Source organism: Sturnira hondurensis, unplaced genomic scaffold, assembly GCF_014824575.4.
Source record: "Sturnira hondurensis isolate 20B ecotype Veracruz unplaced genomic scaffold, ASM1482457v3 Scaffold0021354, whole genome shotgun sequence".
NCBI classification, from domain to species: Eukaryota; Metazoa; Chordata; class Mammalia; order Chiroptera; family Phyllostomidae; genus Sturnira; species Sturnira hondurensis.
In genome coordinates this window covers 21952278-21964900 of record NW_028093985.1, presented here as the reverse complement: position 1 = coordinate 21964900, position 12623 = coordinate 21952278, and the positions used below count along the sequence as shown (strand labels likewise).

The following is a 12623-nucleotide window of genomic DNA, read 5'->3' as shown; positions in this document are numbered from 1 at the left end:
CTTCACTGGAAATTCATTGTGTACTATCTGCCACTTTTTTAGAATGTAGAGTTTATATTTTTTAAGTTGTAAAAAAAGAAAATCTATTTTACTTCAGTAGAAAGATAAGAAATAAACATCTTGGTGAAATTATATTGTGACTAATACAAATATAATGCTATTTTGGATTTAGTTGATTAGGAGAAGGGGAGTGGGGAGAGAAAACCTCTAAAACAAAAGAGATAAGTACCTGGGAGATTTATTTCTTCATATTTGCCTTTACCTCCAAAGGTTTGATTCTGCTTTTTACCCAGCTGGGCAACTTAACTTTTTGTCCCTGCCCCCTCTTAGTTTTATTTACTCTGACTTCATGGGGTAATGGAGTCTAGGGAGTGCTTCTTAATTTTGGGGGCCATTTATTATCTGTTGTCTGTTAAAACTCTATTGGTAAAGAACTTACTAGACTTTGAAAAAGCAAAACAGAACTTTCTTGATATGTTTTGGGACTGTATAGTATATTAGCAAAACTCAGCAAGTGTAAACTTAAAAATTATGCATTTTATTTTATGTATATTTTATCTTTAAAAGAAAATAAACAGGTATCAACTACTGATACATATGGTGAACTACTTAGAGGGAAAAATACTGTTACCTGAATTTTCTTTGAAATGCAAACAAAAATTAAATTGATTGACAGAGGGATGAATGTATGAGATCATGTCATGAAGCCAGCATATTAAAATGTTAATACTAAAATCTAGGTGGTAGGTACATGGATGACCATTGTAAAATTCTTTTATCTTTGATGTATGTTTGAAAATTTTTATGATGTTGAAAAAATTAAGAAAATAATCTCTTCATATGTATTGTGAAAGTGTTCCATTAGTTTTAAAAAGCCTGATAATATTTGATTCTATGCCTTAATATGCTGTAATTTATATCAATACCCCAATTTCACAGGCTGTGAAGTATCATTATAGAAGCAAATTGTGAGAGTATTATGTATGTGTGTGTCCATTAACTATGAGCATATGGGCTCTTTAATTTTGCAATGCAATTTTAGTCTTGTTTTTGTAAAATCAGAGATGAAAATATTGATAAAGGATAAATATCACTATATGCTGAAGTGAAGTAAACAACCTTCATAAAATAAGTTTATTATACTAACAGTAATGTATATAATTAATGAAACAGAGAAAGCACTGAAAAAGCCACAACTGACATAAGAACACTGACATGAATTCTTCTAGAATAATTATTCACCTTTGTATGCACATGTGCTGATGTAATTTTATGGTAAATACATAGCTCACAGGCTTACACATTCCAAAATTTACTGACACCTAGCAATTTTTTAGTAATTTACTAGCCAGCAGCTATTCCTACATGTTGATGTTCAAAAGCAAAAGGTTGGGAATTATTTATCTTAGTGGAAAGTGAATTAGAAGCCCTGTGTTCTAGCTTTACTTAGCTATATGAATTTAGGGAAGTCATTTAGCCTCATTACTTCATTTGCTTGTTCATTTTAAAAAATGGGTGCCATATGTACTATGCCTACCTAAAGGTTATTTGTGGATTAAATAATAGAAAAGAGCTTTGAAAATATAAAAACTGTATAAAGCACCTATTATCAATAGTATCTCATTCCAGGCTTTATAACTTAATGTGTGCTTTGTAGTCATAAGCAGTAGGTACTTGATATTTGAAATCTGTGCCAGCCATTTAGAAGTCTCCAAAGTAAGTGCTTTTATATAATCTCTTCCATAAACTAGAATGTAAAGTTATTTTCTAGATAAGGGTTTTTGCTTTCTCAGACCTTCTTCCTTCCATCATTGTCATTGGAGGATGGCTTTTTTCTGGGTAGTCCTTATTCATACAAAGAGGTTTTTTCTTTTCTAATTTCTTAAAATTGATTGACTCATTAAAGATGTTTATATTGGGTAATATGTCAAACTCCATCATTGGCTAATTAGTAATTTCTCTGCCCTATTATATAAGCAAGATTCAAAATTATATTTTAAAATACCTACTGAAAAACATTTAAGAAAAAATTGTGAATATGTGAGATCATTACTATTTCAGTGTAGCAGATAGACGGCAACTCAGGTATCACTGATTATGAGTGGCACCTTACTGATGAAGCTGCGTTGAGAAACATTCATAGGCTGCATCTGAATTTATCATGATAGAGTACTATGATCAGTTACTAATTCTTGCCTTGAGGTGGGAAGCGAGGCCTAAAGATACTATGCTGTCCATGGTTCACAGTGTCCGTTCAGGTTATTCTCATGAACATTACATCAAAATTATAAAATGGCAGTTGTTTCTTAATGTATTATTTAGGACCCTTTTTTTACAAGCTTATATTGCTAATGTTATGTTTATTCCGACTACTAATGTAATTTGTTCCTTTTATAACGATAATCTGAATTCTGAGTCCCTTCCTGATTTGTAAATTTACATCTCTGGTTTCAAATTACGATTGATAACTACTTTTCACTTCAAAAGGTATAAAAATGAAGGGACTTGGAAAAGAAGTAAAACCTAATGTTTAATTTCATTTAGAATTATACCTATATATGAAGTTTTAAAAAAATACTAGAAATAATCTTTTTAGATTTTATTCTACAGAGGGTGAAGTATGTGTATATTTTTGTTTCTGTAGAGGGAATTATGAAAAAGCAGTTATTTCCCACCAGATTACTTTGTCTTTTCTTCTTTTAGAAACCTGTGGATTTTCGTATCTAAGTTTACTGAGTTTGATGCGAGAAAATTGCATAAGTTATATAAGCATGCTATTAAAAAACGGCAGGAATCTCAGGTAAATTGACATCTTTTTCTTATTTATGTTACTAAAACTGAGACATTTTTCCCTAAAAAAGAATTGGACAAATAAATGTAGAAGAATTAGTGAACAAGAAACAAGATATTAGCAGTCTAAAAGTTATCTCCTCCGAGGTGTTTATTAATTTCATAGAAAAACAATAACTTTTAGAAAAGGAACCTCCCCTACACCGCTGTGAATAAGCAATCGAGGTTAACATCACCAGTGTAGTGTCGACGTCGTGAGCCACCTGATAGGATGTCCTGAGAAAGGGTACATCAGTTGTGTGGGTTGCATAATCTCAATCTAATCATAAGAAAGTGTCAGACACACAATTGAGAGGTATTCTCGTACCTCTCAGTAACTGTCTAGTACTCTTCAGAAATGTTGAGATAATGGAAGACAAGAAAAAACTGAGGAGCTGTCCCACATTGAAGGAAGTTAGACATGAAAACTGTTAAATGGAGTTCCAGATTGGATCCTGGAGCAGAAAAATAATCTTAGTGGACATATGTGAAATCTGTATGAAATATATTGTTCAGTTAATAGTGTTGTACCAATGTTAACTACTTACTAGTTTTGATCATTACACCATGGTTATATAATGTACTAACATTAGGAGAAATTGGAAGAAAGGCGAATGATAACTCTTTGGTAGTATTTTGCAGCTTTTCTGTTAAATCTAAAATTATCTTAATAAGTCATGAGTCAGATACTTTAGGTTTTAAAAAAGGTATCTGCAAATGCTGCATTTATACATTCTAATATCTCATGTAAGGAGTTCTTTCAGCCTTGAGATTTTTTTAGGTTTTTTTTTTCCTATTTTGTAATGGTTTTGACGCCATTTGCAAGATTCTTACATATGTGCATTTATTTTAGCAAAATAATGACCAGAACAGCAACTTGAATGCTCAAGTGATTAGAAATCCAGGTAAGTCAATCTTACTATTGTTTTGGAATGTAAATTAAAAGATTGTTTTCCTTTGGGGGGTTTGTTTAGGTAATACCCACATAATGAGTCTATTATCTTAAATAATAATGTTTCCTTATTATTAACCCTCCCCAAAATCACCTTTCACTGGTTTCTAAAAATTAAAAAATAATTGTTTAAATGATAAATTGTTAAAATGATGATAAATTTAAAAAATTTAGAATGCAATAATGTGTTTTTTTCTGTATAAGAGTCACAAAAATTAGACAGGAATAGTCTGTCTGAGAAGGAAATAGGCCTTATATATTTCAGTTGTGATTTTTCACATTTCAGAATAAAGTGACCCTTTTATAAGTCTCAGTATTGCTTTTAATAGACTATTTCTAACTACCTACATTTGCTTTAACTGCCTATATTTGGGAAAGGATTTTCTTTAGATGGAGTTAAAACAGGAGTTCTTGTAATCTAGCTGCAAAGTTACTTTTTTTACCATGTATTTTTTGGAAGTCATAAACAAAAGTGTGATTTTTTTTTTTAATCTAACAGAGGTGGAAAGATTAAAAGAGAATACAAATCATGATGATAGCAGCAGGGACAGTTATTCTTCTGACAGACACTTATCTCAGTATCACGATCATCATAAAGACCGACATCAGGGAGACCCTTACAGAAAGAGTGACTCCAGGAAAAGACCCTACTCCACTTTCAGTAACGGCAAAGGTCACCGTGACTGGGGTCACTGCAAGCCAGACAGCAGGTAAATTGGACAGTCGGTTTTTAAATTTTGCTTATTCGTGTCTTCCCTTTTTATTTTGTTTACTATATTTGACCATCTTGGTCTCTTCAAACTTGAAGTAATCAAGGAAGCCTTATGTGAGAATAAGGTGTTTATTTATAAATAAGAAGGATCTGAATTCTAGTACATTTTATTAGTTATTAAGAACTTTTTAAAAGATTTTATTTATTTATCTTTAGAGGGGAAGGGAAGGAGAGAGAGAGAGAGAAACATCAGTGTATGGTTGCCTCTTATGCATCGCATCCCCTGCTGGTAACTGACCTGCAAACCAGGCATATGCCCTACTGGGAATCGAACTGCGATCATCTGGTTTGAAGGCCCGCGCTCAATCCACTGAGCTACGCCAGCCAGGGCTAAGAACTTTTTTAAATTATAAATTTAAAGTCAAAGTACAATAAGAGATGAAAGTGTACGGAGTTTTGTAACTATGTCATGGGATTCATTGTTGGTTTTGGAGAAGATTAGCTCAATAACTCTTCAGAATAAAATAGGATAAAATAAAAGCTTGATGGAATGTGGATGAAATTTGAAGGAGGAAATTCTTTATTCCATTCCATTAAAATAAAAAAGGGGGGGGCGGAAATTTATGAGAAAACATCTTATTGTAGTTAAATTTTTCTTATCCTCCCTCCCCTATTGCAATTAAATTTAATCACAGCATCTAAGATGGTCCTGAAATCAGGATGTTTTGTTTATTTATTGTTTTGGCTTTTGTTGTTTTTTAAGCTTTTAAACAGTAAACAACCTGAATTTAATACAGTATAATACTAAGCCCTGGCTGGTGTAGCTCAGTGGATTGAGCACGGGCCTGCAAACCAGAGGATCGCAGTTCGATTCCCAGTCAGGGCACATGCCTGGGTTGCAGGCCAGTTCCCGGCAGGGGACACACGATACATTGTGTGTCCCTGGCAGAGGCAACCATACACTGATATTTCTCTCCCTCTCTCCTTCCCTTCCCCTCTAAAGATAAATAAATAGAATTTAATAAATAAAAAATACTATTTCTTTATTGTTAAAGGAATATTTTCACTAGTTAATGATCATCACCACAAGCATAATACAAATGAATAAAAGTAAAGATGAGAAATAAAGAAATTGAAATATTTTCTTTGTATTTTAATTGTGCTCACTGCAATTTTTTCTCTATGACACTGTCATATTATAAATACATCAGATGTAGAATGGCTGTTAAAATTAGAGGAGGGCACAGAAGGAAAAGGAAAAACTGTATTTGTAGTAGTAAATATTTCAATGTACTTTATTTGAAAAAGGGAAACATTTTAAAGATGACTTCCTTAAACTGCTGTAATTATGTTTTAGCAAACTGCTGCATTTAGGAGCATTGCGATAATGACTCACTTATAATTAAACCTAAAGAAAGCTTTTGAAAGGTGGTATTAAACCAGTGAAAATTGTCTTTTACAAATTATTTCATAGACTGCCTTTTAGAAAGTTAGTTTGTCCTGCTGGTGACTCATAATAAGGCTCTGATTTCGAGTGTATATTCTAGATAGTTGTATGTTGCATCTTTGCAATAATACAAAAGGTGCATAAAATAAAAAGTAGCAACCAATTTAAAATGAGCGTGTAAAATTAGATGCTGTCTGAGGTGGTCTATTATAGTTCACTGCTGTTTTATGAATCAAAGGCATGCAGAGGTGTTTCTAGTGATTTTTAAGCTTACTTATAAAGTTCTACAGTGAAACACTGAACTTGTATACAATTAAAAGTATGCTTTAAAGTATTTTTGTTTTATTTTTAATAAAATATTTGGAGACATTTGATTTGCATTATTAATTTAAAATTCCTAATTTCTCTTTTGTTAGATACTACAGTGATAGAGAGAAACACAGAAAACTGGATGATCACAGGAGTAGAGATCACAGGTCAAATTTGGAAGGAAGTTTAAAAGATAGATCTCATTCAGATCATCGCTCTCATTCAGATCATCGCTCTCATTCAGATCATCGGTCAAGCTCTGAATATACACATCATAAATCTTCCAGGGATTATAGGTATCACTCAGATTGGCAAATGGACCACAGAGCTTCCAGTAGTGGGCCTAGATCACCACTAGATCAGAGGTCTCCTTATGGCTCCAGATCTCCATTTGAACACTCAATTGAACACAAAAGTACACCTGAGCATACCTGGAGTAATCGGAAAACATAACAAAAACTGATGTGTTGTCTTTCTGGACTTTTCTTTTAGCCATATATCATAAACCAACACAGTAATTGCCTTACATGACTTGAAAGATATAAACAGATCTTCTATCAGTAGCAGTATTGTTACTTCTTTCCAGGATGCAAGGTCTATTATCCCAATAGAAGAGAAAATATTTTTATATTTAAGGATTATGCTGCACTGTACTACAAATATTGTAGTACATTTTTTTTTCTTTTTTAAAGAAATTGAAAATGTTTACTATTACAGGGACCTCAACACTGCCCTTCCATATAGGCTGGATAAAACTGTTTTTAAGTCAGTGGTTTTAGACTGACCTCCATTTAAATTATGTTTGTATATGAACTTTACTCTGACCTGTGATCATGTTTCAGGAAGGAATGAAAGAGAGTTCTTTTCTTAATAAAGAAAAAACACTCAAGGATTTTGTTCACTTTCCAAAGCTACTTGTTTACATTGTACACTGCGACCACCTTGCCGCTTTTCATCACAAGCTTGAATATTTAAATTCTGTACTTATATCTGTAAAATAGCCAGGAACTTCCTGTTTGTGATCTATTATTATGCCTTTTTACATACACAAAAAATTGACTGTAAATTATTGTATATAGATTAAATGAGCTTTCCTTCCTTCCCTTTCTCAGGCTTTTTTTGACTGTTCCTTTCCCTACCAACTCAGGCCTTCTTATTGTTTAAAAAAAATAATCAGTGTAATAACACTTTTTAATGATTTGTCTTGATGGAATCATTGTTTAGAATGTAAAAAATGGGGAAAGGGGCCACCTAATTCCATTAGTCCTCATTTTATATTGACTATTTTATTAAATACATGTTTTTTTTTCCTTTTTCTTTTTTCTTTTTATTTTTGGTCAATATTGTGTTTGTAGTAAGAAAATACTGAGATAATAATGTAAGATCTAAACTGCATGCTCTGGAAACATTATTTTCAGATGCATTTGGTTTAAAAGGGTAGGTGTATGAACACTTTCAGAATCCAAACGGCCAAAAGTTACTGTAAATCCATTTGTTTTCCCGTTTTATGTGGGCAATAATGTCAAATGTGCTATGCAGCCAGGTAACATTTTAGATAAACTTGATTGACTTTTAATATAAACTGTTACAATGCACACTGATTGTATATAAAAACCTTATATATGACAAATTAAATTTAAGAAAAAGGATATGTGGGCTCCTGTAATTTTCTGCTGCATTTTTATTCCCTTAAGCACTTAACTTTTTTTTTAAGTAGTAACATTTAGTTACCAGAAAAAAAAGGATATTTTGATAAGCAGTTGAATATAATTACTGTGTAGCACTACAACTAAATCTATTTTGAAGACTATATGAATCTATAAAGTAAAATTTAGATCATTGAAATTTTTGTTAGACTCTGGTTTTCTGCTGATATTTTAGAATGCCTTATATTTATTCACAGATTTTTATTTTGTTATATTCAGTGGGAATTTTTGATTCATGTAGCATACATTCATTATTGGATGTGTGCTGTGATGTAACAAATTTGAATCTTAACTTTGACAAATATATTGATATATTCCAATAATATTTTTAAATGTGCCCCTATTGATTTAGCTGTGGGAGCAAACTATACAAGTTTGTTCATAGATGTATTTTTTAATATTTTTTTATCCAATTGGGTTTAAAATTTACACTATGGATACAAAACAGAGCTTTCTTTCTTTCTTCCTTTTTTTTTAAAGCAATGATTTCTCTTTTAGATAGTTACCTGAAGAATAATGATCAGTTTTTTCTTGGTATATCAGATAACATGAGGAATAAATTCAATTTTTAAATATTTATAATTAAATTTAAAGTGATAAAACAATTTAGTGCCAGTACACATTTTTTAACCTTTTTATTACATTTACTATAAATGATTTTATTCCATAAGATAGCACTGAATAAAAATAAATGTAATACTTTTTATTAAAACAAGTCAGGGTTGGCATTTTTAATTTATCACTTTGTAGCTAAGACATTTGCATTATATCCTATTGTGCAGATTTCGTAAAAGAACAGTATTAAGTTTTTTTGAGACATTGGAATGGACTCTAATTTTCTTAACAATTCTACAGTTAGTTGAGTATTTCAGTCAACTATTAGTGGAGTTGAATGAAATCTAAGGCTGTATGTAACATTCATTGATGGAAAATATGTTCATTAATTGTAAGCAGTCAGCAATTACATTTTTAAAAAGCCATAAATTTATTAAAACACAATGGAGAGGAACATTAGTACATAGATATAACAGGAAACATTATAAAATATGCCTAAATTTTGTCTTTGACATGCTCATTCTGCTTTGCATTTTTATCCACTTCTGTTTAATTTTTCAAGGATGAGAGATTATGCATAGTACTGTACCTATTAACCCACCACTTTCATAATATACAATAAATGATTCTTACTAAAAGCAGTGGCCTGTTTGCTTATAAAGAAAATACTTTTGCTTAGGGTATGTTAGAAAGTAATATTCAGACTGTAAGCTATTGGAGTGTGAATGTTTTCTTCATTAATTTCAGAGTGAGTGACTTAGTAAAATTAGAAACTTTACAGTTTTGTACAGTACAGTAGGTTACATGTACTTTTTTGGTGATTTTTTTGTAGTTAATAATGAAAATATTGTGTAGATTGTATACTGATTTATACATTTCATTTTCTTAAGGTTTATCAGGAATATGTACTAGGGATAAATGACATAATTCTTCTCTGCACCATGACTGCTTCTGACTAGAAAATGATCTTTGGTCCATAAATATTGTAGCTTTATGTCTGACACTTTTGTGGAGGAGAGGGGAAAGCAACTAATTTTTTGTGGGACTCTTTTAGATTTCATTTAAAACTTAAATGAACTGGCAGTGTGGCTTAATTGTTAAAACTTTGAGTAGTTAACAAATAAATAATGCAAAATATGATTTAAAGTATTTCTAAATTGATATATTTAAGCATAATAATATAGATAGATACCTGTATCAAACAGGTTACTTATATTCAAGACTCAATTAAAAAATACAAACAAACCTGTTGAGGGCTTAAGTGGAGGCTAACTTAGTAATACAACAACAAAAACATCTTGAGAGAAAATGTCATAGGGAAAAGGGGATGGACTCACATGAACAAGTATAAAGGACACATGGACAATAACTAAGGGTGGGGGGACGGAAATAGGAGGGAGGCAGGGAGCACAGGCCGGGGGGCAGGCAGGTTGGGAATATAAGACAGAAAGCTGTACTTGAACAAGAATTAAATTTAAAAAATTATAAAAAAAAGAAATACAAATTGGCAGTTACAGGATAGTCATGGGAATGTAAAGTACAGCATAAGGAATAGAGTAGCCAAAGAACATATGCATATATGCATGACCCATGGATATGGACAACAGTGAGATGATTGCCTGAGAGTGGGCAGATGGTCTGGGTGGAGGGGGAGTGAGGGAGAAAATTTGGGACAACTGTAATAATATAAACAATAAAATAATAATTTAATAATATAATTAATAATATAAACAATAAAATAATATAATAATTTAATAATACAAACAATAAAATATAATTTTTACTTAAAAAAGAATGTTAAAATTCTTAAGGCATCATATTTTAAATACTTAAAACTCAATTGGAATTATATTTTTAGACAATAGTGGCTTTGTAGAGTGCTTTATGCAATTTTTTATTTAGAATATGATTTGCTTGATTTTATTACAGAAAATCTTTGGATTCTTTATAAAGATATGGGAATAGAAATAGTAGCTCTGTTAGAGAGTGAAAGATGTGATCGCTTGGTATAGTAGGATTTAAAAAAAATAACTTTCCAGACTTTTCCAGATGTCTATATAAATTGTCCATTGAGGCTTCATGTACCATACTTTCTATCCTAAAAGACCATCGCCTTGTTCTTTAGTTTAAAAAAGAAACAAACACCCAAACCTTTATTTGAAACAGGGTTGATGGTTCAAACTCCCAGATGAATGAGATTCTATTAATTCCACGTCTCACTGTATATTATTAAAGAGGTGTAAATATCTCAGAAACAAACAAAAAAACCCAGCTCATAATGATTCTATTAAATGAGCAAAGGATATTGGTTGCATTATTGATATACATGTTTTATCTGAGAAATGTGGGTTGCATTGTAATTTCATTGCTGTAGGTTATTGCTATTAGGTTTCACATGTGTAGAATGAGCTGTGGAATTGAACTTTTATTGTACTTGTTTTTTTCCTCTTCACATCTTTGCTTTGTCTGGTGTTCTGTAGTAGCTCTATGTGAGTCTAGTGTGGTTTTACTTTCTTGTTTTTGCCTCTTAACCTATTTTTAATTTCTGAAGTTCTGTGGTATTGCTATCATGCCGCTTTTAATTTCTTCTGTCTCAATGATTTTAGTACTTTTTTTTTCTCTTTCCATGCCTGTGGTGTATTTTCAGCTTCAACCAGTCCCCTGAATTCATCTTCATTTAGATATAGGTATCTAATCCTAAAACATGTAAAACCAGACTCAACCCTTCCCCACCAATGACCTTTAAAATTTTTTTCAGTGTTCCATAATCTTTGCTAAATGAATGTGTTCACATTCATCTGTGGCACTTTCCTCCTAGCAATTTCTGTTCTTTCATGCTACTTCTATTTCTCTCTTAGAATACACCAAAGACTGCTTCTGGATCTTCATATTTTGTTCCTTCTATAAGAATGCTTTCCGCTCGTACCTCCTCAGGTCTCCAAATTAGTACCTTGTCCCTTTTTTAAAATTTATTTATTTGAGCAAAAGTCTATTTGAATTAGGCAACACACTGGAGCCACCTCAGTCTAATGGTCTACTTATCTAACAGATCTAGGTTAAAAGGTCTCTACCAGGCCACTGTAATTAAAGATTATCTTTGATAGAATGAACCTGCTTGTTTAACTTTAAAACAGATTTTTGTTTCACCTGGGGCCTCACATAAGACCCAGTTCAGCTTAAGTCGGACCCAGTCTGACTCGAGCCAGTTTCCAGATCTGGTGGGGAAAAAAGAAATGCTCAGATGAAGGCTGAAAGCTCATAATGCAAAAGTGCAAAGCTAGAGTCTTGAATTCGAGAGGGACTTACCTGCCAACACTTCGAAAGACAGCGAGCTCAAGGTGAACCAGCAGGTACATTTGCTTGGTTGCTAATTGCTCCTGGGGCGCTGCAGGGAGGTCACCTTTGGTTTCCTCTTCTGACCCCAGAACTGGTAAAAGATAAGCTGAGGCATATTAACTTTAAGAGTTTATTTGAGTAAAAATTGATTGAAATAGGGCGGTACCAAACCAGAAGTGGTTAGAAATATTCACACCCTTGTCATTTTATATTCCTTACTTTGTTTTTTTCTTCTAGCAGACTTATCAGTACATCTTTATTATTATCTTTCCATTTGTCACTGAGTGCATTCTCACTAGAATGTAAATTCCATTAGGGCAGGAACTTTCATTTTGTTCACTGCCGTATCCCTAGCACCAAAAACTTTAGGGCCTCATACCAGCTGTATTTTTTCATTATTTTGGTATCTTTCCCAGAAATGCTATGTCTAATTACTGGATTTTTTTCTTGCCATTGATATCTGACTTGTTAGTATTACTGGAAATTTTTGTATGCCTTATCTGTATCTGTTGCTAGAATTTGTTTACCATCTTCCAGTTTTTAAACTTGATTAATAAGAATCACCTGAGGTACTTGAGCAATGCTGAAACACGTAAGACTCATTTCTAGGAATTAAAATTGGCAGAGAAAGGCCCCAAATAATATGCTTTGAGAGATGTTAATATTTATTTGAAACTTGAGTAACAGATTAATTCCACTGTTATAGATAATACATTATACTTAATATAAATGAAAAGTTGATTTCTGTAATTTATGGTTACTTAGGAATTATGTCTG

At 32.1% G+C, this 12623-nt stretch overlaps 1 protein-coding gene across 2 annotated transcripts in view; it reads left to right on the top strand.

Annotated features, from left to right (window-relative positions):
- CHD1 (chromodomain helicase DNA binding protein 1) overlaps window positions 1-8923 on the top strand; it is an 80992-nt gene extending 72069 nt beyond the window's left edge. For both annotated transcript variants that reach the window (XM_037032406.1, XM_037032405.1), the window contains 4 exons: window positions 2704-2800; window positions 3683-3734; window positions 4281-4491; window positions 6357-8923. In XM_037032406.1, coding sequence (XP_036888301.1) covers window positions 2704-2800; window positions 3683-3734; window positions 4281-4491; window positions 6357-6702 — 706 coding nt within the window. In that variant the 3' untranslated portion in view covers window positions 6703-8923. The remainder of the gene's footprint in view (window positions 1-2703; window positions 2801-3682; window positions 3735-4280; window positions 4492-6356) is intronic.
- Window positions 8924-12623: the final 3700 nt, after the last annotated feature.